At 41.9% G+C, this 27,468-nt stretch overlaps 1 protein-coding gene across 6 annotated transcripts in view; it reads right to left on the bottom strand.

Moving 5' to 3' along the window:
* LOC128934116 (ras-related protein Rab-9A) overlaps positions 1–22,405 on the bottom strand; it is a 28,043-nt gene extending 5,638 nt beyond the window's left edge. The window contains exons 1-2 of one of the 6 annotated variants that reach the window (XM_054271467.1): positions 20,006–20,076; positions 10,896–11,899 (exon numbers count right to left, since the gene is read on the bottom strand). In XM_054271467.1, coding sequence (XP_054127442.1) covers positions 10,896–11,899; positions 20,006–20,018 — 1,017 coding nt within the window. In that variant the 5' untranslated portion in view covers positions 20,019–20,076. Of the gene's footprint in view, positions 1–1,209; positions 1,298–4,595; positions 4,762–10,551; positions 11,900–20,005; positions 20,077–22,350 lie in introns of those variants that run through there. The other 5 variants (XM_054271469.1, XM_054271465.1, XM_054271466.1 and 2 more) reach the window with 5 other exon arrangements.
* Positions 22,406–27,468: the final 5,063 nt, after the last annotated feature.

Here is a 27,468-nt window from a genome sequence, read left to right as displayed (position 1 = left end):
AGCAAGATTCCTGGTCTAGAAAACAATAGTAGCAACATGTGAACCCAAGTCTAAGAATTTGTCCTTTTTTACTTTAACAATAATTTCATAGATGAAGGAGGACCCACTCACACCAGTGTACTGAGGGCTGAAGACAAATGCTGAATCCAAGTTCTATGGAAAAGCAGTGCTGGCCAACACAGTAACTGCACAGCCTCTGTAATGTCAGCTAGCTGCAAACCCCATGTAAACTATTAAGCAAACCAAGGCAATTGGATCTATTTAGTTTATTTTTCCCATGCTGATACCAGCCTCTGCAGCACACCATTAAAAACCCAAACAAAAAAACACATAGCAACTGAAATCTCACCTCCACTCCCTGTTTTTAATAGGGCACCAAACCCTGGATCTATTGTAACACCACCACTGAACTGCCTTAGCATTTTTGAAGAAACAGATGTAAGGGACACTTCTAATTTCCAGACAATTGCTTCTCCACTTGTATTTACTTTCTAAGTTGGAAATAGGCAAGAAAATTTGTTTCAGTTATCACTGTCATTCAGTGGTCACTTGATGAATCACCTACTATACAAAACCAAGACTAAACCTAAAGGTTTTCTTGAGGATATGTGGTACACTGTCCTTTAACTAACGCTGTTAAATGTAAAACAGACTCAAGTTTGTTCCCATCATGGAAGTAATCATGTTTACTTACAACCTAATGTGCCATCAGCCAAAAAGGGGCCATCTTTGACTTAAGAAAAAGACACTAAAGTTATGGACAAGCAGAATTAGCAGTTCTGTGAGCATAACACTGACCATGTTTCACAACTTCCTATCCTCAAATTTACACATATAAGCACATCCATTTCAGTTTTGAAGCTTATTCACAATTTTATTTACTAAGCCACCATATTTTGTTAAGCCACTGGTATCAGATTAGAAGTTTAAAAAGGCACACCACTGCAAGCATTTTGACTGAAAAAACACTTGCCTTTCAATGGAAGTGTAAACTCCCTCCCTCATTAGTAGTTGGGTTTTTTCACAGAAACAAAGCATTTGACAATAATTGCCAGGCTAGCATAGAAAACATAGTTTGTTAGTTAAAGCAGCCCATCAAAGAATGACATTAATTGCTTCTCTGTGAAAGGTCTGAAAAGAAGTCCCCAGAACTACAAGAGTAGCAGCAGAAAGGGCAGAATCCAAAACTACATAGTTTTCAACACTTACTGTTTGTGGAGGATTTACATTTCTCAGCCCTCAATCACTACAGTGGTAAAACTTGTTGCCTATAGCAGATCTGCAAGTTTCCAAAAATCTGAAAAGAAAGGACAGAATCATGTTTTCTCACTTTTCTCCCCTTAGTCAATCCTTGTTCTTTGATTTGGGAGGTAGTGGTTTATACCCTGGTCAATTAAGTGGCAGAAGAATACTTTTTAGTGCATAAGAGGCCACAAACATGTTTGACCTTGAAAGACTTTCTCAATTCAAAGGAAAACAACCAGATATGAAGCCAAGAGGCCACAGGCTTTGTACTTTTGAATGTGCTACAAGCAGAGACATTAGTCAGCCTCCACCCTGACCCTCCCCTCCACGGGGCATTGACGTAAGAGCTGTGGATCAGGAACTCCCCTTTGCTGACAGGCACTTGTCAGCTGCCTCAGAGCCAGCCCTACCAAAGTCCTCATCTCCTCACCAGTCTTCCTTCCTGTACCTCTGATTTCACCACTGCACTACGAAGATAACATGTCAGCAAATTATTAAACATCTATCCAAAAGAAAACACAGACTATCTGAAATTGCCTCTAGTTGTAAGCAGCCTTGATCTAACACCAGAAAAATCACTAGAACTTACTTGTAATTTCTTATATGAACCCAACCCAAAATGAACTGTCATTCAGCTGTTGCCACTCATTTAGATACCAAAAAAGTTTTATTTGGGGGTTTCTTTGTAAGGTTTTGACTCTTTTGAAGCTCAGGATTCTAGTTCAAACAGCTGCCTGGCATGACCCAGGACTATGAAAGACCCAGTGGCCAAGGGAAGGAATCCTGAAGTTCACAATAACCCTTGGATCATTAAATCATTTCAGCACTTACTGCCAGAATCTCTTCATTTATTCTAACTTCTAGCTTGACACAAAGTCAATTAGCAAAATTTGTCAGGAGAAATACCTACATTTATATCTCTGCCAATTTAATATTACATAAGCCTAACCTTCACCTCCAACCTCATTCCCCAAATTCAAGTAAAATGAGCAAACTTATTTATTCCAATTTAATCAGTTGACATTTCTCAGCAGTTCACAGTTAAATATGTTCCATCTTAAATATTCTATTACTTTCAGCCAACTTCAAAACACCCTTCAGTGCTGCTTCTGGTCCAACACTGCTAACAATGCTTGAGCTATTTGACATTCTCCTTGCAAACTACTTCTCTATTACTGCTTCCACTCTTTCAATAACTGATCCAGCAATTATTTCTGCCCAAATGTGCTCATCCTTCTCCCTTGCATCAGTTTCCCTTTTCCTTCAGGGAATCTTAGTAATAGCAGCCTCTATTGGTTCAAGGCTACCTTGTACATTCATATTCCTCCCAGTGTAACTCTTGTGACAAAAGCCCATCCCTAAGGCATTAAGTGGGTTACACTGTACCAGGCCAACACACTTGTCTGCTCAGAAGGAAAACAAAAACAAAACACAGGGGAGAACGAACACTATTAAAAAAGAAAATAAACAACAAACACTAAGGACTTCTTACAAGCCTTTTTGCTGGGAATTTTTTATCCATCGTGAAACATTTATGTAAAATTCCAAACCTAAGGAGCTGGAAGATTTGTTTCCCATAATTTATTACCAAATTGACACAAAATAAAACAAAGCTCGAAATCTAAATATCTTATTTGACCCTCTGCAATTCTTTTCTTACACATATTTTCAATTTAAGGAAACTGATGGTGTTTGAGCACTCAAAAGTAAAACAAGGAAACAAGAACTGCTAGAGCAGGTGTTTTGGTTTGTTGGGGGTTTTTTTTGTTTGTTTTATTTTGTTTTTTTTTAATACCCACTGTCTCTTTTTAACTTTATGGAAAAGGCTTTACTAAGATTAAGACAGCAAAGACAGCTCCGTACAACCTGAATGGAGACAGAGAAAAGTAACTGTTCATTATAAATTTGATGCTGGTATGAAACACAGATAGAGCTGTGTCATCCTTTGATTAGGTTTCTCTGAAAATAAAAGTGCTAAGAAAAAAATGTTTTGGATTTATTTTGGGTATGTGTGCTCTCCCTTCAGTCTGCCATTACAGCTTGTTACCTTCAAAGCTACTAAAAGTAATGGAAAAACACTTTGAATAAACAAACAAAAAAAAACCACCGAAAAAAACCCAGTCACACATAGCCACCCTTGCTCTAAAAAAAGCTAGCACTGACAACTTCAGTGTTGCACAACATGTTGAAAGTAAAGACAAATAAAACCCACATGCTTATTTAGTGTAGCTGTAAATTATTATGGACAAGAAGGAAAACAACATGTAGGACAGGAGGCTGCATGAGGGCTATCTGCAGACAAGCATTTCAGTTCCTGAACAAAACTTAGCCAAGAGTTCCCTACTTAACTTCCCACTTAACTTTTATTAACTTCCCACCCAAGTTAATAAAACTTAAATGCTCTCCATGGATCTAGTTATACGTAACCTTGCTATAAAGGCACTAATGGAGGTTTTTAAAACTATTTCTCTTGCACTATCCTGTTAGCCACTAAATTGTTTTGAACAAGTTACCTGTAACACGGATTTACTTATACCGAGAGCAGCCTATTAACCACGCAGACGTGGGCGATTCCCAGCCCTGCCCCATCCCCATCCCTGCCCACACCGGGGCCCGCAGAGGCACCTGCCGCCACCGGGACTGCCCCGGCCACCCCTGCCCACACCGGGGCCCGCAGAGGCACCTGCCGCCACCGGGAATCCCCCGGCCCTGCAGATCGGCTGAGCCGAGCCACTGCTTGAAAGAAGAAGTGAAACCCAAGGGCGCGCTGGGCAGGCGGCCGCTCTCCGCACAGAGTCCATTGGGTTGGAAAAGACCTCTGAGATCACCGAGACCAACCTATGGCCGAACACTCCCTGTGAAGCAGCCCGCGGACTGAGTGCCACGTCCAGCCTTTGCTCAAACACCTCCAGGGACGGTGACTCCATCACCTCCCTGGGCTGCCCGCTCCAAGCTCAAGCAGCGTGAAAAAGGAGACAAAAGGAGCTTCAATACTACTTCTGTTCCCAGTCCGAACCGTGTTGAGCACACAGGTACGAAGCCAAGTTTCAGCCTGACAGACTAGCGATGTCTCTCAGACAGGAGGAAGCGCTCCGGGGTCGGTGACCGGCCACAGGCCAGCTGGAGCCGCTTCCCAAAGGAGCCGCCGCCTGCCCCGGAGTCACGGGATGCCGGATCACGCCACATTCCCCGCCACCCGCACCGGCTCTGGGGAGGGCCCGGGGCTCCCTCCCACCGCGGGCCCGGCCGGGGCTGCCCTCCCGCTCCCGCCAGGGAACACCGGGGAGCGCGCCTGGGATCCCGGGCAGCGGCGGGGAACGCGCCAACATGGGAAAGGAAAATAACGCAACCTGACTCGGCTCCAGGCCGCGGGAAGGGAACTGCCGCCGCTCCCGGGCGCGCTGGGGAGGCCGATCCCTGCCCGCGGGAAGAGAATTGCCGCCGCTCCTCCCGCCGGTCCCGGTCCCGGGCTGCGCCACCGCCACCGGGCGCTGCGGAAGGAACGAACATGGCGGACAGGCCGGGGGCGGGACCGGCACCACGTGAGCCAGGGCCCGCCCATAGGGCACGCCCACCGAGCAAGGCCACGCCCACCGGGCAGGGCCGCGTCCCGACGGGAATGGGGGGAGTCGCTCCGGCCGGAGCTGCGGGATGGTGCGGGAATGGGGACAACGGGGACAACGGGGACAACGGGGACAACGGGGACAACGGGGACAACGGGGACAACGGGACAGCCGGCAGCGGGAAAGACTGTGCCCACAGCCAAACCAGGGCCGGAAAGGCTCATTGAAGCCATCTCTCACCGATCACTACCGTGCGCCGTCTGAAGTGGAAATGATAACTTCTACTTGCTCTAGAATGCCCTGCACTATTAAGCCCGAAAATGCCTTTATAAAGCATTTGCCGGTCAGATTTATTTATTAAAGGCAGTAGTCTCACTGTGCCCCACACTAAGGGCCCCAGGTGTGCAAACTCACAATTGTAAGGCAGCTTCATTTTACAAGTAGAAACATTTAAGGTATCAATGAAGGAATTCATCAAAATACAAAGCACGCTATTTCAAAAAAGTAGCCAGATGCTCTTTTTCCTGTAATAATTCAGAATAACACCAACTTGACTGTTAAAACAAGATCACAGGGAGAAAAGCTAGAGGAGACAGTGATAACAGTCTTTTCTGTGCTCCTACAATCTCCTCACGAGGGCAAAGTATAATTAATACGAAAAAAAATCAAAAAAAATTTAAGAGGTTCCCACACCATCAGGAGGAATAGGTGATGACAGGCATAAGTGCACCCATTTGCTCAAGCAGTCATCACATGCTTCTGATCATAAGGCAGATGCAACCAGACTGGAATTGCCACTTCTAGAGTTGTCTTGTTTTGGATCAGACAGCAACACGGCCCAAGGAATGGAAAACAAGATCTCAGTAACATCAAAAGGAGATGTCTCCTACTGACAGAATAGGATTATTAAAAGGCAGGCCATGCTAGAGGCAAATCTTATGATACCAGACCCACTTTTATCTAACAAAGCTGGACTTCAAAAATTTTTGAGTGCTTTTTTCCCTGCAATCTGCTTTCATCCAATTCTAGTGTAAAAGACAAGCAAGTGCTAAAGGAGTAGGAAAGTGGACTTTAAATTATGGTAATTCTAAGGTATATAAGCTCTGATCAGTTACAAATCATTATTTTATGATTTATACAGAAGAAAAAGCTGCATTTAGAAATGGAGGAAATAATTACTCTATTTTATTATGTTTTGGGGAGAAGCTACCATGTTTTTGTTTTGAAACAATACTGGATTTTGTTTTTAAACACTTTGGATACATACAAATTTAGAATTGCAGGATAGTTTGGCTTGGAAGTGACCTTTAAATGTCGTCTAGTCCAATCACCCTGCAATGAGCAGGGACATCTTCAGCTAGATCAGATTGCTCAGAGTCCTGCCACCATCAATTTGGGTAACCTGTTACAAGATTTCATCACCCTTGCTGTAAAAAAATGAATTCCTAGCCTGAATATAGTCTGTCTGTCCAGTCTGGATCTATGCTCCTTTCTCATCCTACTGGAACAGGCCCTGCTAAAAAGTCTGTCCCCATCCTGGAAGGTTTCAATGTGGTCTTCACAGTCTTCTCTTCTCCAGGCTGAACCCCCCTAGCTGTCTCATCCTTTCCCCATAGAAGAGGTGCTCCAGCCCTTTGTGGCCTCCTCTGGACCTGCTCCAACAGGTCCATGTCCTTTCCCGTGCTGGAGACCCCAGAGCTGGATGCAGGACTGCAGGTGGAATCTCATGAACACAAAGTAGAGAAGCAGAATCGCTTCCTTCAACCTGCTGTTCATGCTGCTTTTGATTCTTTTTGGGCTGCAAGTTCACATTGCTAGCTCATGTCCAGCCTCTGATCCACCAGCACTCCCAAGTCCTTCTCCTCAGAGCTGTTGTCAATCCATTCAACTCCCAGCCTGTATGGACATCAGGGGTTGCCCTGAGCCCTGTACAGCATCTTGTACTTGGCCTCACTGACCCTCATGAGGATCCACTTTCATCTTGTCCAGATAGCTCATTTTTTCAAGTTCTATTTGGAAACAAAATTCTTGAAATTTTCAGAAAGGATGTATTTTTATTTCCTTTACATGGGAACGTATAAGAAAATAGAAAAGAACCATGGTGTAACCATGGCTACTATGCTCATGATTTTATAGGCACAAAGGAGCATTGTAGGGTCACTCTCATGGTTAATACACATGCATGAGTGCTTGAGGATCAGGAACTGAAGGCCCTTTTCCTTCTGTCCCCTCAGTTGCATACCATGTATGTAACACACCCAACAGCTGCTACAGAACAACACAAATTGTAGAACAAATAATGCCCCTGATAGGGCTGATCACATGAAGCTCACCTGCCAGTCCTGAGGTCAGACAGAAGAACATGCCCAGTTAGGATGCAGTTTGAAACAAGTGCACCAAAGTCACTCCTGTTCAAATTCTGACAGCACGTCCCCAGACTTGCCCAGTTCCCACTGGAGTTTTGGCAGATCATTGTCACCAGACCTGCCTTGCTCTTGTTTGCCAGACAGTGACCCTTACAACTGAAGCCACTGTCCCTGAACACCTTGTCACCTACCATCCTCCCCTGGCTCGCCTCCCCCTGTGCAGCAACCCAGCCTTGCTGCTCCCTCACATGCACCTTCATCTGAAAGCTGACTTTGCACTTTACGGATTTTGTTCACAGAGGTGCATTCATGTTGTTATGCCATGTCAGAGAGAGCAGCACAAAAAACATCCAATGGCAAATAAAGGGCAACTTTCTGTGAGTGGGAGGAAGTTCTGTATCAGCAAAGCTCTCTTATAATAAGAGCTTGTGAAGAATACTTTTTACTATCTGTAGCTGGCAAGGAGACTATGTCCCATCCTGGCAAGTGATGACATGGCCTCAGTAAAACATTACTTTGTCACTCCTTGGCTGAATTACAACAGTACAAAATAAGGGGATATGAAGTCATTTATGGCTCTCTTAATACCAGAATGCAGCAAGCCAGCTCCCAAGCAATCCAACAAATTATCAAAGTGCTCTTGTTTCTTTCCTCATCTTCCAGGCAGTCAGTGAATTGGACCATTACACCCTGAAGACTCCCTGAAGGACTGTAATATTTGCTCCTTAACCACAGCCTGTTACCAGGCTTGGCACAAAAAAAGAGCTGTTTTTTTGTTTAAAGAGCTGCAGTTCTTTGCTTTAGTAGCAAATGTAGATAGCACAGCATTTGGAAGGAAATACACTTTAAATGAAAAATAAACAGCAAAAATTTCCTTTTGGTTTTGAAAAGAAGAAAGAGTTATAAACAACAAATGGCAGCTGAGTACCTCCCTAAAAAGTGAACAGTAAGAGGGATATGACAGATAGAAAAGGCACTCAACAGAACAGATGGAAGTGGATCTGGCAGGGGATCTCCAGGAACCAGAAGGAGTTTTGTTACTGGTGTTAAGGGAGTGGTGTTTACTACAATTAATAGAGCACTTCAGATACAGAATAGTGCCTTTGTTTTTACATTGAAAGTTGTGTGAAATTCATTGTTAATTCAGCTCTCATCTTAAGATATGTATCACAAGTTCTGCAGCTACAGGCTGCTTGATCTTTGAGAGTAATTTATGTTTAAGACTTTATTGCTGCTGTTAAATCACAGGATTCAAGGAGCTGAATTTACAGCATTTCTGGAAAACCCCCTGGAGACAAATATGGACTTTAGCCTTGTTCAGTATATATTTGTCCTGTGTTTGTGGGGAGCACCCATACAGACATATTCCTTGTAGGAGTAGCAGCACAGACATGCTAAACATCATACCCAAATTAATGGTCTCTGCTTAAAAAAGTCCAGAGAGCTTTTTCTCACCTGGAATGAACTGGGAAAAAAAAGACTTCAACAATATAAAAGCATCTCATTTCTCAAGGCTTTTCTTTTGTTTCTGGACTCTACTTCCTGTACTCCAGTGATCTACACCCTCCTGCTGTTGTACACACTATGTAGTTGCAAGTTGGCTTTTTAAGTACATTTTGGGACTAAGCATGTAATATAGCATATAATCTTAGCCAGCCAAATATTTAAGCCTGCACAGTTACACATTTAGTGATGGGCAGCTCAAAAGAAAATGATGTTACATATTATGTCACAAATGTAGTCAGTGTTACAGATACAAATTTTACCCTTGAAATATATTCAGTCAGAAAGACCCCCCATGCCTTGTAATATTTCCCTTTGCCAAGATAAAACTTGGATGAGTTGTACATTACTGGAATGGCTTCAAAACCAACTACAGGCAGAAATTATTTATAGGTTGTTCAGAGCTAAAATAAAGTCTTTTGCTACATGGTGTTCTGACACAGCACAATGCTGGCATAAAGCTCTCCTCAACAGGACCATGACCTTCAAAATCACTGCACACAATCCTGTGCTGGCTGTGATCCACTAACACAGGAGTGTTTGCTCTCCTGTAGTTTCACTGAAAGCTAACAATAATACTTTACACAAAAGTGCTGCCACTAAAGCAGGACTACTCATCAGCATCAATTCCAGCACACAAGTAAGGGCTGGGAAGGAAGGCCACATAGTAACTCCTTGGTTACACAGCTGAACACTGGGGGTCTGGCCTAAAGCTTTAATATGCATTTTACATCAGTGCAATTCCCCAAAACCACATGTTTTTACATGTTAAACATCTAACTAATGCTGCTGAAAGTAATGCTGCTTTCTCTTCACAGAAAGATTTTTCATCTTTTTTTTCAGTAGAATACTTTAGGTGTCTCTTTGCAACGTCAGGTTACACATAAATTTCCCCATATACAGATAAAGACCTGTCTTTCAGTCCTGGCTGGCATTCAGTTCACCAATACCTAATTTCTCATCTCATGCCTCCAGCTCCTTTTTCTGAGAGGTCCTGCAGCTCAGCCCAGAGGAGCTGGCCAGCCTCAGCTGTGTCACAGTCAGATGGGGCAGAACTGTCCTCAATTCCTCCAGCAAATACTCAGCAGGTTTCTCTGCTCTGCTGATACATTTTAACCTTGAAGTGCCAAATGCCTGTTGTGTATTTGTAAAAGATACAGGTCACTTCCTTTAGTGAGACTTTTTTTTTTAAATAAATACTTCTAGTGAACAATGAGTGAGAATCCTGTTGACTCTGGAACAAAAATATGTATAAAAACTTCTGCTATTGGATTTCCTTCTATTCATTGGTTGTGGGTAATGTGTGATATACAGAAACATCAATTTTCTCAATTCAGGACAGATGTCCCAGAGAGAACATCCACTCCTATTGATTTTATTTATTAAATAAACATACAACCAATAATATATTCACATCATTTTCTGAAATAATCCATTGTCTGATCCTGCACTAATTTCTTTGCTACTGCAGGACACACCATCTTACATTGTAAATCCAGCCTGCATACTGATAGACTGTCACAAGTCCTGTTTTCCTTCTAATAGCTAAAAACACTAAAGCAGAATCTCATTCTTGCTTTCATTTCCTAGCTGCTTTCTACCCCCTTTAATGCTCTACTTTTAGTTTCTTTTTTCCCTGTTAGAAATCACCTCTCAAATCAACTAAATGATCTAACACTTGCTTGCAAAAAGTTATTTAATTAAGGAGTGAATCCATGCTGAACATTCTGCAATGCACATAAGTATGTGAACTGCAGTTTTAGAAACAGTTTGTTTATTGTAAATGAAACTTATGTTCTGTGAAAGAACTCCTCCTAAGTCAAAAAAAAATTTCCAAGTATCCTTTCCCTTCAGGAAAAACTCAGCACTTGGAATAATTTTAATGGATTTACTAGCAAACATTCCACTCACATACAGTGTAACCATTTTTTCCTTTTACCCTTTATTTCTTTACATATTTACATTACTTAAAAACATGTGAGATCCATTCAAGCCATCTTTAAAAGTACATTAGCAGATTTTTAAAACTGATCTTGCTGTTTTTAATTTTTAAAATTACAGAGTTTCAACAGAGGTAAGTTGTCATACATGTTTCCAAACCCTTTATTATAGAGGGACAGCATTACAAACAAATCCATCTGCTGTGGTACCACTGTTCTCCACAACCATTACAAATAACATAAGTCAACATTTGTTCATCTGGATTTGTGTTTCTCACCCAAGCTGGAAGGAAGAGAGTTCCCCTGGCAATCATAGTGACAGTGCAATCAAATTTTTCACAGCGCCTGCACTTTATTTTGTTTGTCTGTGTGCCATTAATCACCTGTGGAAGCTGATGTTCCTGAACAGATGATTTTGTGTACAGAGCCCTGAGCTGTTTCAGTTCATCACTGGCCATTTCCATCACTGTCATCTCAGCAAAAGCCTTTGGGCTCAAAGTTCCTGAAAAAAGGTTATGCTTTAAGTGGCAGCTTTTAGGGTTCTTAAGGTTAGAGATTTTACTTCTGATGCAATTTTTATACTTTTTATCATTTTTAGCATGAAGAGCAAAAATATGTTCTTCAATTTCTTTAGCTAACTCTAGCCATTTAACAGTTTCTTCTTCATCTTTGGCAGAACCAATCAAAGCTTTGTAAAGAAGATCCACACATTTACACCTCAGAGCTCTCATCAGGTCCTGCTGCAGACTGGGTTCGCTAACAACAGATTTAGAATCTTCATCAACACTGTGCTGTTCCTCAGAAGAAGAATGCTGATTAATACTGCCTTCTGCATTGTTATGTACCATGTTTTTAACAGTTTGTGATGGGACCAAAGTGTTGGAACTAGTACCATCTAACGCCTCCTGCTGACATGGTCCTTCAGGTCCTTCAGACAGTAACTTTTCTGTAGGAACTACACTGAGATGCTCAATTTCTTCTTTCACATCCACAGAAACTGACTTCTTAACTTGCAATGACTGAGCACAGTTATTCTTGTAAAGTGTTTTCCACCTTGACAATAACTGCTTTGCTTTCTTTTTCAACTCTCCTGAAGGGCAGCTCTTGAGTACTCTATATACAGCCTTGGTAACTTCTGTCCCCTGGAGACATTCTACAGTCATATCAACATCTGCAAGTTCTTTAAGATGATCCTCAATATCTTGCAAATTGTTCTCAGACAGCAGGGTTTCAATACAATGGGCTCTGTGTACAATATCTTTCAGTTCAGACATTTTTGAACCTAGAAACAAACAAAAAGATCATCACCTTTCCAACAATTACAACATTAATTCACCTTCTGTATATTCACACAAGATCTTCTTTTCATTTTTTTGCTATTTTACACTATTTTGTTTGTATATATCACTGGGTTTCCCATCATTTTCTTAAAAACACCATTCTGGTTCCTACATGTCCCTCAACTGTTTACTTGCTGTGCAAGAGATCATCTCTTTCAGAAGTCTCTCCTTACAGCTATCACAGAAGCAAGTCAGAGTCTGAGGTCCCATTGCTGCCCTTCCCCTTGCTAGCTCTGGCATCATATTACAGATGGATTATCAAGATGGGGCAGCTCAAAAACAATGACACCTGCAGTGTTTCAAAACACTGACATCTACAGATTTTGAAAATTCTCAAAGGTTAAAGACAGATCCCTCTATATTTTCTTGCAGCTGTAGCATTATTAAAGCACGCTCCCATAGTCTCACACATAAAGGAAAATCAAAGGGGCTCTTCAGAATGCAGAATCTCATGGTTTCAATAGTATTTCCTTTTGATTCCTTTTCATTAAGCCCTTTGATCAAAAAATGTTCAGCCTATTGTTATTGCAAATTTGCATGCAAAAAATAATTTTATATTCCTAACAGTATTCTTCTTCTTACTGATAAGGAGAATTAAATGTAGAATGCAGAAATGAATGGTGTGTTCTAAGTGTTGTGTTCTTCTTTTCCACAGTTAGTCTTCTAAGTTTATGCACAAAATCTTTGTTTTGTCTGAAATTGTTTTCAGAATCCATCCTGATTCTACTCTCCTCTGCCTGCCAGAGGCAAGGCCAGCTACACAGATCCCTATGGGAAGAAGTCACGAGCTGGTTACTTGCAGCATCAATGTTTCCATGATGAACACTCCTGAGAACAGGGCTAGGGAAGGGACAAGAGATACAGCTGGGTGAGATACACTGTTGTTTCAAAGACCACCACCAGCTAACTTGTCCTTTACATGACCAAAACAAGTTCAAATTTTAGGTAGGACCTCAGAGCTCCACAAAAGAGAAGGAGAGAAAGGATAAGACTTCATTTTTTTCTATAGGAACAGAACCAACCCATTCTCATAGTAAATGTTCTGAGCATTTCCTTAAGCTGTATTTAAACACTTGTCTTACATTCTGAAGTCCTGCAAAACCTCAATAATGGCGATTTCAGAAACCAATTTATTACTCAAGAAGTTTCAAACTCAGAGATACAGGATCCAGTTTTCACATACTTGAGCCCTCTGCATCAGATACTAAAAAGAATGTCAGTGCATCCACTCCTCTGTTCTGCTACAGGAACACAGAGGCTGTTAACAGAAGGAAGAGCTTTGTCATGTAGGAGAGCCAAGATAAAGCAAGAACAGTTCCCTGTCTCCAGAGTACCAAGAGGAAGAAACTTGAAATTACTGATGCTGTGATAATACTGCAGTGTATTTTGTAGCCAAAGCTCACTGGGAACCCAAGTATAGCAAGCCTGACTCCTTCCCTGCTCAGACTCCTGTTCTTTGAACTCTGATGTTTCTGTTATAAATCAGATGGAACAGTAAGTTGGGAGAAGTCCCAAAACCTCTTGAAGAGAATGCAAATGTGTCACAGAAATCAAGCTGCAATTCCAAATGGCAAATTATTCTACCACTTGAGGGAGCTGTGGCATAGCAAACCCATGGAATCTTGTGAAATGTGCATGAAAAACTCCAGCCTCTGAAGAAAAGAGATAAAATGATTACGCTATGAACTTTAGTAGACTTCACATTTTTAAGGTACATGTTTGCCTAATTTTGGCAAACAAACCATGCAGAGTAGATCCCATAGATGCTGGGATACAGACAGGAGGGAAAGAGTATATCCCTTATCCAGTTATTGTCTGTACGCTGTGCTTTGATTTTTTTAATTTGGAATTTGACCGCTTTTCTACCTGATTTAATGCAATTTGACAAATGCTGCTGAGCAAATATTTATAAAATTAACTGAATCGAACTCAGTCAGCACTGTTCTGCAGTTCAGCAGTGTTCCTAATTCTAAGAGACAAGAAATCTGAGAAAGACTAGTTTTTTTCCCTAAGTTATGAAATGAATCATGCATCTTTGTTAAGGTGAAGCTGTAAGAAAAAGAACAAACAAATGATAGTGTCACAATTTTGTGCAGTAGAAAACAAACACCCTCAACCCTCCCACAACTGCACAGGGCATTTCAGTTTAGCAGTGACAGAATCACAGAATGGTTAGGGCTGGAAGGGAACTTTAAGAACACCTAGTTCCAACCCCCCTGCAATGGGCAGGGATGCCATTTACTAGACTTGGCTGCTCAGAGACCCATCTAACCTGGCCCTGAATACTCTCAAGGATGTGGCAGCCACAACTTCTCTGGGCAACCTGTTCTAGTGCCTCACCACCCTCTGCATAAAGAATTTCTTCCTAATATCTAATACAAATCTGCCCTCTGTCAATCTAAAACCATTCACATTTGGTCTGGCACTATCTACCCATATAAAAAGTCCCTCTCCCTCCTTTTTATAAAGACTCTATGGTACTGGAAGGCCACAGTAAAGCTTCCTCAAAGCCTCCTCTTCTCCAGGCTGACCAAGTCCAGCTCTCTCAGCCTGTCTTCATGGGAGAGGTGTTTCAGCTCTCTGAGCATCTTTCTGGTCCTCCTTTGGTCCTGCTCTAACAAGTCCATGTTTTTCTGGTGCTGGACCCCACAGCTGGGTGCAGCACTCCTGCTGGGGTCTCATGAGGGCAAAGTAGAGGGGGAGAATCCGCTCCCTTGACCTGCTGTCTGGGTGCCATGGGCCTTCTGGGCTGCAAGCACACACTGCTGGCTCATGTGCAGCTCTTCATCCACAGGAGCCCCCAAGCCCTTCTCTGCAGGGCTGCTCTCAGTGACTTCCTCTCCCAGTCCGTGCTCATGTCTGGGACTGCCCTGACTCAGGTGCAGCACCTTGCACTCAGGCCTGTTGAACCTCAGGAGGTGCTCACAGGCCCAACTCCTCAAGTTTGTCCAGGTTCCCCTGGATGGCATCCTGAGCTGCTGTGGTGTCACCTGCAAACTTCTGAGGTGCACCAATCCCACTGCCCATGCCACTGATGAAAATATTAAATGCTGCCAGTCCCGTGAGCGTCCCATGGACTCACTCACCACCAGCCTCTACCTGGACATAGAGCCACTGACCACAACTCCCTGGCTGCATCCATCCAGCAACTCCACATCCACTGAATATGAATGAGTCCATCCATAAAAACCATGTCTCTCCAATCTGGAGACAAGGATGTCATGAGGGACTATAACAAAGGCCTTACAGAAGTCTAGATAGATGACATTGGTCAGTCTTCCCTTGTCAACCCTTGCTATCACTCCATCATAGAATGCCACCAGCTTGGTCAGGCATGACTCACCATTAGTAAAGCCATGCTGGCTACCTTGAATTACCCTCCTGTCTCTTATGTGCCTTAGCACATCTTCCAGGAGGCTTTTTTAGGCACAGAGGTGAGCCTCACCAGTCTGTAATTCCCTGGATCTTTCTTTCTCTCCTTCTTGAAAATGGAAGTGACATTTCCCTTTTCCCAGTCACCAGGGACTTCACCTAACTGCTATGACTTTCCAAATATGCATGAGAACATCAGTTTGAATTCCAAGCTACACTGAAGGTTACAAGGCTCATATTTACAATGAGACTCTGTAATGCTGTGCTGATGAAGCACTTTCTTGCCAAATCATTACAAGCTCTCACTCCGACTGCACGGTATAATGAGTCACTTGTGTGTACAAGAATAAATGATGACAATCAATAAAAACCTTGTAAGCCAGTTTGCTTCCAAAAAAAAAAACCCAAAAAACCAAAACAAAAACAACAAAAAAAACCCCAACAAAAACAAAACAAAAAACCCCAAAAAAACCCCTATCAGGCTACCTCAGGTTTAAAATATGGCCATCCTGTAATAATACCAACTTGAATCAGAACATTTTTAAACAGTAAAATGACTAAGTAAGAGAAAACCAACAAACAAACAAACAAAAAACACAACCCATGCCAAGATACTTGCTGTTAAGTGTAAATTCAGTCCCTGGAAAAACACTGCCCTCTCCAAAAGCATTTGGGATAAATGCTTTATCTTTGCTTTATACCTTATCTTGTACAAAGCCATTGTCCATTTTGTTTTAACCCTGAAAAACCAAGACAAACTCAGAATGCATCCAAGCAAGTGTGTATGAATGTCTTCAAAGGGTGAACACCTGTCCTTTTCTCCCTCATCCCAACCTCCATTGTAGGTGAGCTTTTTTCCAAGAAATTCTATGTAATTGGAAAAAAAATCCAGACCACATCCAGTCCAGATAAGAATCAGAAGACAAGTACTCAAGACAAGTACTAACATTGTGTCCTGGCTTCCTTTGGGGTAAAGTTAATTTCCTTCACAGTGGCTCGCATGGGGCTGTGTTTTGGATTTGTGCTGAACACAGGCTGATAATATGGAGATGCTTTTATTATTGCTGAGCAGGGCTTACACAGAGCCAAGGCCTTTTCTGCCTTTCCTACTGCCTTGCTGGCAAGGAAGTTGGGGGTGCATGGGAGACTGGGAGGAGAGACAGAGCTGGGACAGGTGACCCCAACTGACCAAAGGATATTCCAGACCATCTGCCATCATGCTCAGTGTATAAAGTGGGGGGAAGAAGAAGGAAGGGGAGGACATTTGGAGTGATGGTATTTGTCTTCCCAAGTCTCTGTGACACATGGCAGGGCCTAGCTCTTCTGGAGATGTCTGAACATGTGGTGCCCATGGGAAGTAGTGAATGAATTCCTGGCTTTGCTTTACTTATGTGTGCAGCTTTTACTTTTCCTATTAAACTGTGTTTATCTCAACCCAAGAGTTTTCTGGTTTTTGCCTTTCCCATTCTCTCCCCAATCCTGCTGCTGGGGCCATGAGTGAGAGGCTTTGTGGGGCCTGGGCTTAAACCATGACACAGGGGAATAAATGTTCTGCAAACATTGTGTTAAAAATGTTAATTCTATAGCAGAACTGGTGCATAGCATAGTCCTAGAAACAACAGCTTACTTTGGGCAACCTAAATCCCAGATAAACAATGAAAATTACTGAATGCTATTTTAAATTCAAGAGCCCAAGCAGAAATCAGAGAATTCTCTCAGCCAGCCTCCAACCCCACAAACATTTCTTCATCCTATCTACAGTGGGAGAGCAGATTTACTGGAGCTTTTATTTCATCTCAGCAAAAATCAGAGCTCTTCCTGCTTCTCCACAGGATTGCCTCCCATACCTAAAACATTCAGAACTAGAAGTTCATCTTCAAAGAATAGGCACATGAATAAAGCCAAGTGAATACAATGAGAACTGAGGCAATACAACAGTATAATTTCCAGCTGTCCATGGCCACTGACATCTCACTGACCAAGAGTCACCTCTCACTCACAGATTCAGAAGCACTGGAGTACACAGTACTAATATGGAGAAGTAGCTTTGTTCTGCACCTTTTACATCAGTGACTGCTTGAACCACAACACTCTTAACTAATCTGGAGCTAAACTGTCTCCACCCTGTGTTTCTCCCAGTGAAATCATTCTCCCACAGCTTTCCTCCCAAATTAGCAAGTTTGAAGAGGAGAGATGGTAGAGTGTATCCCATTCATGTGAAGATGCATAGAGTATCCCCTTTTCAAGGCCAATTTTTAATCCTTACTTGGAGTTGCTTCTTCTAGACCCCTCAATGTTTAATTAAATTCTTATATTCTTTAAAAAAAGTAATTAAACAATCAATAGAGCACATAATGAAATTCTCAAGCCTCAGGGATCAATCCCAATGCAGAGCTGTCAGCACATTTTTTCTAGTAAGATCAAACATGCATGAATTTAAAGAGATAGGAAAAGCTGTTGTCCTTACCAGACTCCTTAGCCACTGGCTTCATTTGACACCAGTATGTAAGACAGAGCTCATGAAAAGGTTCAATATATCACAGCTACACCAGATAAATTAAACCCTGACTTGTTCCATGGCAAAAACAAGATGAGAAAATACTTTACAAATTGAACAGCTACAGCTGCTTTGAGTTCTAGGATGCCCTGCTGATGTTAGAGAGGATGCACATCCCAGCAGACATTACCTTGCTAAGGGCTCCTTTTAATAACTTCATTTACAGTTAAACTGATTCACTCTGGAAGATATTTCAGCTTTTCCTATATCCTGTCTTCCTAACCATGTGAATTTTTCTACTGAATGAAGCAGCTAACTACTTGAAACACTGAAAATGTTACAAGCAATGCATTATTCCACTGATACGAAATCTTTATTTATATTGATATTGATGACATTGTTAATAAAATTTTATGGAGTTAAAAAAAAAATTACAAAATTTACTTTTAACAAGTTACAGGTTACAAGTGTCAAGTGGAGATATTAGCAAACCTCTTCCACAATTGGACAGATATACAGACTCACAATACATTCTATACATTATGATTCAGGGGGCAATAATAAAATGTATACATATAGTTCTGAGAGATTTGTCATCAACAGTTTTATTGGCAATTATGTATAAATAAAGTGGGTGTCTAGTTGCTTTAAAATTTGTACCATTTCACATAAAGAAACACTTGCAGGGTTTCTCTAAGGTACAACCAGATTATTTTTCAATATTAACTAACTTTAGTCTAAAATCCATTTCCTAGTTTGGACACAAGGTCCAGAAATGTTCCATGGAGCTCCCTGGTTTTTCAAATTTTCATGACAAAGCCTTGTCAAAGCTGGCAGAGGAATCTCTTTTCTCTCAGCCACTTTCAACTATGTCAGTATGAGGTACTAGCTGGGGCTTCAAGCAAGTCAAAAGTCAGGCTTTTGACACACAGAGCACATTTTCTAAACATGAATTCCCATTTTGGCCTCAAGTGACAATAGACAGGAAAAGAAGTGTGTTGAATGGAACTTCAGCAGATGACTCAGACATGCCTTAATGCTGCTACAGTAAGGTTTATCATGAGATTCAGGCTTTTCTGCAGCTGCACACAGTTTTCAACAAACCATACAGTAACTTTTGTGATTATATATTAACAGAGTCTCCTGCAAGCTAAAGAGTACAGCTTATCATCTGCATAAAAATCCAAGCTTGTTAGAAATACATCTGGCATTTTCCCAACACATCTCTATCATGAAGAGTAAAACTTAAGCTGAGCCAAGCAGAAAATGCTAATATCAATCCTTTAACATCACCTGCCTCAGTACTGAACCAAAACTTCACTGTGTGAAGGAGTTCTTTGCACTTTATGAAATTACTGCTTCATTTCCTAACATTCACGTTTCTTTAACAGTAACAGATTTTAGAACAAAAAGGAATTGTCATTACATCTGACAGACAACATGAACAATGTTTCACTATTTTCCCACAGCAAGAGGATACTATAAACATTCTCCCTCACTCAAGAAACATACCTGGCAATAGAAATAAGATCTAAGTTGATTTGTGTAATCGTTTATTAAATAACTATTTTTATGCGATATAGTTTAGTCTCCTAACTGTTCATCTGGATTGATGCAGATGTTCATATCCATATTTCCAATCACTTCAGACTAGCAAACTAGCCAAAAAACTTCAGGAAGGCCATGATATCTCCAAGTAGAAGCCAGTTTCTTCAACATACTTTAACTGTATTGCCTTATACAGGTAACAGTTGCAGTCCATTGTAAATTTTGGTGCTCTTCCAACACCACTGGGATTGTATCACTCAGCTGCTCTGCTCCCTCTACTCAATGTCTGTGCACAAGAAGCATTTGCAACATTGTCTCCCTAAGACTGGGATATCATAATTCAAAATTCCTCGTATACTCAGATTGGCTTATACACTATGATACTCTTAGAAGGAAAAAAATGGGAACTGTTCAGCATTTCTTATGAAGCTGTAAGCCTCTAGTCTTCCCATCTTTCCACTGCAGAGAAAATGATTGGGAGTTTACACCTTTTTTAAAAAGGAAAGGTTACAGTGTTATGCACAACATGGCTCCAGCAGCCAGTACTTGAAAAAAAATACAAACTTTCACAAGTTCTATTATAACTACAAAGATTGAAAATTCTTTCTCTGTTTCCCTATAAAGACATTACCTTTCATGTTCATTCTTGGCTTTACAGCTTTCCTCCACTATTTTGTAACTTCGTCTTAAATTTCTTGTTCATTTACCCAAGGAGAATTAGCACTTTTTAAACCTACAGAGAAGAAGAGCATATTGTGAGCTGCAGGTTTAACATTGGCTTTTAAGTGAGAGATCTCATCAAACTTTCTTCCATCTAGTTTTTAGTCTCGATAAATGTTGTTTATATCCTTTTGCAGATGTACCTATTAAACCTGAATCAAAATCGAAACAAAGCTTTCCTGAGGTGGATCACACTTCCTTCTTTCACTGAGCTCTGCACTGGGGCACAGAAGTCCAACAAAACAGACTGTCTTGAAAACGGGAGCCTAAATCAGTAAGTAAAAATGTACTTAAGACTTATTTGTTAACAATACACATTTGTTAACTTAGTACTTCAGAATAAAAATATGAGTAATTTTGGAGAGAAATAAGCAATGCTTCCTCTTGAAGACATTTCCTTGACAAAATAGCTTTAAAGATTATTCTTAATCACATACAGCTAGCAAGGAATTAAATTCTAGCACACTACAAGCAAAGGTAAATGTTTAGTTTGCAATGTCTTTTTATGGAAAATTGTGCTGACAAATTCATATAAAAATGGAACATATAAGTAATAAAAACATGCTTTATGAACTGCTGCAAGCTTTTCATCATTTGTCAGATGAACACCATCTTTTCATTGCTTTAACATTATTTTTTTTAGTTAAGTCTTGGCTCTACACTATTGCTATTTATCATTCCATTGCTGGGGCCATACTTAGATTAAATATCACTTTGTTGCTGTTTTACAGGTTTTCCACTGAAAAATTATACAACTTTTTTCTTTTAAAAATAAATCCTTTCTATGCAGGACAGTACAAATGCTCCTGAAAAGGCCATCCGTCCTGAATGGATAAAGAGGATGATTTAAACAAATGGTATTTGTAAAATATTATTAGTGTCTGTTGCCATTCCTTATGCTAAAATATGAACACTTAAAAGTGAAAGTACATCATATCTTAATACTTAAGAGTCTTGATCAAAGACCCATGATGTACTGGTTCAAGCAAAGGGTGAAACACACTTCAAATGAAATGGATTTTTTTATACTTAACTATTAAAATAATACTACATTTAAAGTGTGAACTCTAACTCCTTTCTATATTTATGCCAGCATATGTCTTAATTCAAGACATCAATGCTGCACCAAGACCAATATAAAAAATACATAAAGAATTCCCATAATAGCACCATTACAGATATCCATCCTGCAGCTTCCAATCCAAGGTCAGCCTCTTCTGTGAGTGGAATTACAGCCATTTTCGATATAAATCAGAAGGGAGGTTACAGCAGCTGGGAGCAGCAGCCAAGCCGTGTGCACTTGGAATCAGCTCACATTCTCTTGGTGCTAAAGCCAGCCACAAGTGACAGCTTGTCTGGCCGAGGCTGGGGGTCAGGCTCATGCCACCAGCGGCTGAGAATCCCCACTGGAACCTCCATGTCGGTCAGCAGCCCACGAAACATGGGGAGATCAGCCTGCACATCTGCCCGGAAAGCTGGGGAGATCAGCCTGCAAATGTGCCCGGAAACCTGGGGAGATCAGCCTGCACATCTGCCCGTGTTCGCTCCCCAGGAAACGGGTGGGCCCATGCCCGCTTTAACTGCGATCCAGAATGCCAGGGGCACGCTAACTCTGTGAGGTTTTCTCCAAATTCTTCATTAAAACGTCACAAAATCATAGAGCTAATTAGTTTGGAGAAGATCTGAGATCATCGAGTCCAACCTATGACTGAACATCACCTGCCAACCAGACCACGGCACTGAGTACCACGTCCTCCAACACCTCCAGGACCGGCGACTCCACCGCCCCCCTGGGCAGTCCATTCCATCTGATCATCCTGGTAAAGAAATTCTTCCTGATGTCCAAGCTAAACACATCCCCAATTTCTGCTACACATCTCCGGACCCGTCTAGCTTAATTCTGACCCAGTGCTGTCCTGCTCAGGAGTTAATTGCTGCCCCGCACAGCCGGGGCAGGAGGAAAAGCAAGCACAGCCCTACCTACCAAACCCCCGCTTCTCAGGGCGCTGTTCCCCGTTCCCCTCGGTCCCGAGTGCCAGCCGGGGCTCGCACCGCGCTGAAGGGCAAACCCGGGCTGCGGAGCACCTGGGCCGTTGGTGCCTCCTGCCACTTTTCCCTGGCCTCACCGCCAAGACAAGGACGGCGGCTCCCCGGGCACTACTGAGGCGGGGAAGCCGCCCTCCTGCTGCCCCCGGCGAAACACACAGCGCTGCTCCCGCACGCCCCGTGCCCCGGCGGCTGGGCCGGCGCCCTCACCTCCGCAGCGGGGCCCGACATGGCGCCGCCCGCCCGCTTCCTGCTGCGCCGCCATCTCCGGGCCGGGCGGCTGCGCGCTGCTCCCGCCGCTGCCAGGGCGCCGGCGGACACCGGGCTGGGCAGCGCCGCTGCGGGCGCGGGCTGTATCGGGAAAGATAAACCAGGTCCCGGTGTACCAGGAATACCAGTACCACGTCCCGGTGTACCAGGAATACCGGTACCAAGTACCGTTGTACCAGTGCGGCCCGCAGGACTAGGGAAGCGATTCTTCCCCTGTACTCGGCACCGCCGAGGCCGCCTTGACTACCGTGCCCACTTCTGGGCGCCTCACTCCAGAGAGGGCACTGAGGTGCTGGAGTGTAGCCATGATATTTTCTGAAAAATCCTTTCCTTAGGATTTTTTCTCCTGAGAAGCTGAGAGGCCTCAGGAACAAAATGTAAACAACGGTTATCTGCTGCTGTGGAATGCAACAGGTGCATCTGTGATTGGTCTCGTAGTTGTTTCTAATTAATGGCCAATCACAGTCAGCTGGCTCGGACTCTCTGTCCGAGACGCAAGCCTTTGTTTTTCATTCCTTCTTTTTCTATTCTTAGCTAGCCTTTTGATGAAATCCTTTCTTCTATTCTTTTAGTATAGTTTTAAAATAATATATATCATAAAATAATAAATCAAGCCTTCTGAAACATGGAGTCAAATCTTCGTCTCTTCTCTCATCCCTGTGAACACCGTCACACTGGAGCCTGTCTGGAGAAGGGTGGGGAGCACATGTCCGATGGGAAGCGGCCGAGGGAGCGGGGGTTGTTGGGCCGAGAGAAAAGGGGGCTTGGGGGTGACCTTATCACTGTCTGCAACCACCTGACAGGAGATTGCAACCAGCTGTGGGTCGGCCACTTCCCCCACACAACTAGTGACAGGATGAGAGGATATCACCTCAAGCTGTGCCAGGAGAGGTTTAGTTGGTCATTAGGAAAAATTTCTTCACAGAAAGAATGATTAGATGCTGGAATGGAGTGCCCAGGCAGGTGGCAGTCACCGTCCCTGGAGGTGTTAAGGAGAGTCTGGATGTGGCACTCAGTGCCGTGGTCTGGCTGACAGGGTGATGGTGCTGATTCTGGGCTTGGACTTGCTGATCTCAGAGGTCTTTTCAAAGCTAAATGTTCCTGTGATTCTGCTATGGAATGTGAATTCCCTGAGGGCTCCTGTGCTGTCCCCGGGGCTGCCGCAGGGTGAAAAATCTCCCGAGAAGGCAGCAGCCATGGAAATAACTTGCTGTCCCATGCAGCCTCCCGTGTGAGGGCACAGTTTCCACGGAGGCTGCCGGCTGTTTTGGGCATGGATCTGGCACATGACGTGGACACCATGATACTGCCCTGTGGCCCGTGTGCAGGGCATGACCTTCCTTTGGTACCTCTCTGTGTGGCTGGGGGAGCCCCACCATGCTCCTCTCAGCCCTAAGATGAATGAAAAATAAATGATTTTAAACTTTAACTTCAGTCTTGATATGGTCCTTCTCAAGCAAACATGGCTTGGAAAGGCAGTGTAACACACAAGGTAAATGAGTATCAGACCTAAGGCTAACACAGAACAGCAACAACAACAAAAAAAAGTTGTAAAACTTCCCATTTTCAATATAGTACTGTGTTACTTTTGATATAACCAACTAATCTTTTGGATACTAAATGGAGCTATTAATATACACAGAGAAAGAAAATAAATATAAAATTTTACAAGGTTACAGCTTTTTGATATGATGAAGTCTGCTGGAAATGTCTGATTATGCAGTAAACGCCTAAAAGTAAATGTAATTTAGTCAAAGTAAAGGTATTTGTTACTGCCTTTGTTGTAGTGCTTTCCTCTTTTACATGTATTTCCTCTTTCATGTATTTCACATAGATGTTCAAAATGATTTTTTAAGAGATTACTACTTCCAGAATTTTGGCTCTACAGCAAATCTATAGATGATGCTAGGGTGTATACTCCAATACAGTAAAATGCTGGTATGATTTTTTGATACATGTTTGTGGCTTTATTCAGTAATGAGGTCTGTGTTGCCCTCTGCTGTCAGTAATCTGATTTTACCTACTTGAAGGCACTAAATATGTTTTGGCAAGAATATAATGTACTGCAGACCTCTTTTTCCTTATTTTGACATAATGAACATCACCATTACTAACTACACAGGGAATGCTCTTGCATTGTTGTATAGGATGTAAAAAAACTAGATAAACAATTTATTAAATTATTGTAGTGAACTGCTTTATCAGTGCTCATCACTGAGTGATCTCAGACCTTTCCTTGCTAGTACTGCAGTGGTTGCATTATCCACTGATTGCTAATGCTGTTCAATTCTTCACTCACAGTGTGTGCCAGACTCATGAATTCATCAAGGATTGAACACGTGATACAATGAGTAGCTGAATGCCACAGTTACACCTCCTTTTTGCCTTCTCTTTGTGTCTGACACAGCAAAAAATATGTGGGACAAAACCTATGCCAAAGAGTTTATGAAACAAGAGATCAAGAATTTGAAGCATGTGTCCAGAAATGGCACAGTAACGTACTAGCGGAACAGGATCAGAACCTTCCAGCTTCAAACGTGGCACGTCATCCAGGGGCCTGTGTTACATATTTTGAAGTATTTCTGCAGCCTAAATATGTCAGCAATTCAGCAGCAGCTCTTATTACAGTATCCAGGAGTTTGCAGTTTCATTTCAGTTTGGGGCTCCAAGGCTTTAAATGCCAGTTTTGTTTAATCTTTCTGTACCTGTGTGATTATGAGAACAGTACATATTGGATTCCTTATGTCCTCAGCTGAAAGTGCCTTGCCTACTACAGAGGCACAGAGCTCCCTTGGCAGGAAGGCAAAACAACCATGGCTTTTTCCTTGTGATTAGCCCTCCTTTGAGATGGGATCAAAAACTGAGGATGCCCTTCCTGGAGACTGGTTTCTCACTCAAGGGACTGTTTGGGCATCTCCATTAAATTGTCTTTGATCCAATGAATAAGGGATCATTATTCCAGTTTCCCATTTATAGAACAGATGCAATAATTCTTTCTCAAATATTAAAATTATACACTCAGTAAATTTATACTTATATGTACACATGTGTAATGATATATGTGTATGTCTTTATATGTTTTTCCAGGATAATATCAGTGCTACTGTAACAGTGATGACTTCCTTGAAACTTCAGTATTGGCTGTGATAAGTATCTGCATTTCTAGAAACATAGACTTCTATTCAACAGATGGAGATATTCTGCCAGCTGGAAAGTATTGAGTATCCAGAGAACTATTTGGAAAAATGTTGGTCCATCATAAGGTTTCTGTAGAGAATAGTATATGCTTCAAATAAGCCTCCATAATTTGTTTTGGTTTTGGTTTTTTTTTTTCTAAAACAATTATTTTTAAAGAAAAAAACCCCAAAAAAACAAATACATGGATATAATTTATTCATAATTTTTCAAAAGATATTTATTTTATTTTTAAAATTGTGTCCTAACTTAATGTCACTATAGGGTATTTTGTGATCTACCGCTGTAATTCTTCCTGAGGAGCTTTCTTCAGTTTAAGGTTTCTTTGTTTAAAGATTATCCTGTCAATTAGTCTCAATTTATATTGATTTTAGAGTTGCTAGAAAAAAAGCCAAAATTTAGAAATGTGTTTCTGTTCTTGAAAAGGCTCCCTACCTTCTACTAGCAAGTGAGGAAAAAAACCCAAAAACCATAATATGAACCATGAAGCAAAGCATTATAATGAAATTAAATTAAATTGGGACCAAAGTGTTTTGAACAGTCTTCTCCCTCTATCCTTAGTGATATGCAGAAGTGAATCCTATATAAATCTCATATTCTGAAAATCCAAGAATTGGGCCATACTTTGGGACTCAGATTTCATTTCATGAGAGCACTTTCAATCACAGCATTTGAAGTTTGTTGGTTCACACAAAGAGTGACTTCTTGGGTGGCTGTTAATTTCAAGAGTGACTTTCACATTTTCAGGCTGTGATCCAGTTCTGAGAGGGAGGTGGATGAGGCCCTGGATTTCCTTAGGCTGGTGTTGAACTGATGCAGCTTCTGTGTGATGAGATAAAGGCTCCAGCACTGAGCAGTGGATGAGTTTGAGCAGTAATGCTCCTCATGCTGTTTGTTTCCATGGCTTGAGATTCCTGTGCAACACTGGAATGTACTGAATTTAGGATTATGAGGATGATGCACATAAAGTTAACTGGGTAGTGTGGTTGAGAGACATTTCCCATGTGTTTCCTGGATCTTCCTCCTGGCAGGAATTCCAGTACATGGTGGGGGTATCATACCCCCTGGAAGACCTGAAATTGAATTGCCAGGAGGATTATGAAGAAATTCTGCCGGAGTCAGTGGAGTGTTATGAAGCCATCTGAGTAAGTTGCTTAGTTAAGCACTGAAGAATACTTCATTTGAGGGAAATTGAGATAAGCAGCTTTCTCTGTGTTTCTGTTTCTGCTATGCATAGGCAGTGAACCAGTCTGGTGCTGATGAGCCAAATATGAATTTGTTGTGGCAGCCCTGGGGTTGTTTATATACACATAGTGCTCTTGAAATAGTTACATCTGAAGGAGCCAGCAAGAAGATCAACTACAGAGTGATCCTGTGTTCCACCACTACACAGCTTGGTGGACTGCAATGCCAGTACTGGAAATATGAGAAAAATATATTGGATCTTTTTCAGTGCAAGTGAGTTTCCAGAAGAAAATGCAGTCACTCTCAGATAATTTTCCTTAGAGGTATAAGCTAATTTGGAGGCACTGACGATATTGATGTAAAGTAGATTGATTATTTTTCTAATTACATTACTTGTGGTGACCCACAGTTAATTTCCATATCCCATTTGCTTGCACAGTCACTCAGTATCACAATACTCTTTGCAGCCACCTTTCAATTTAACTCTCTTGAACCATAAAGGCAAACATTATTACCTTGCTATTCACACCTTCACATGCATTTTCAATAGTGCACATACTTGAGCCAGTCTACAAGTGCACCCTTGCCTCTACAAAGGGTGACTACTCGAAAATCTTGGCAAGACAAAGAAAATTAGGACTCCCATATATTTACATCCTGGGCAGGAAGGTGATGCTA

The sequence above is a fragment of the Melozone crissalis genome, unplaced genomic scaffold (genome assembly GCF_028551555.1).
Source record: "Melozone crissalis strain CALT ecotype California unplaced genomic scaffold, PUWL_Pcris_2 ptg000013l_1, whole genome shotgun sequence".
NCBI lineage: Eukaryota > Metazoa > Chordata > Aves > Passeriformes > Passerellidae > Melozone > Melozone crissalis.
This window is presented reverse-complemented; position numbering and strand designations above follow the sequence as displayed.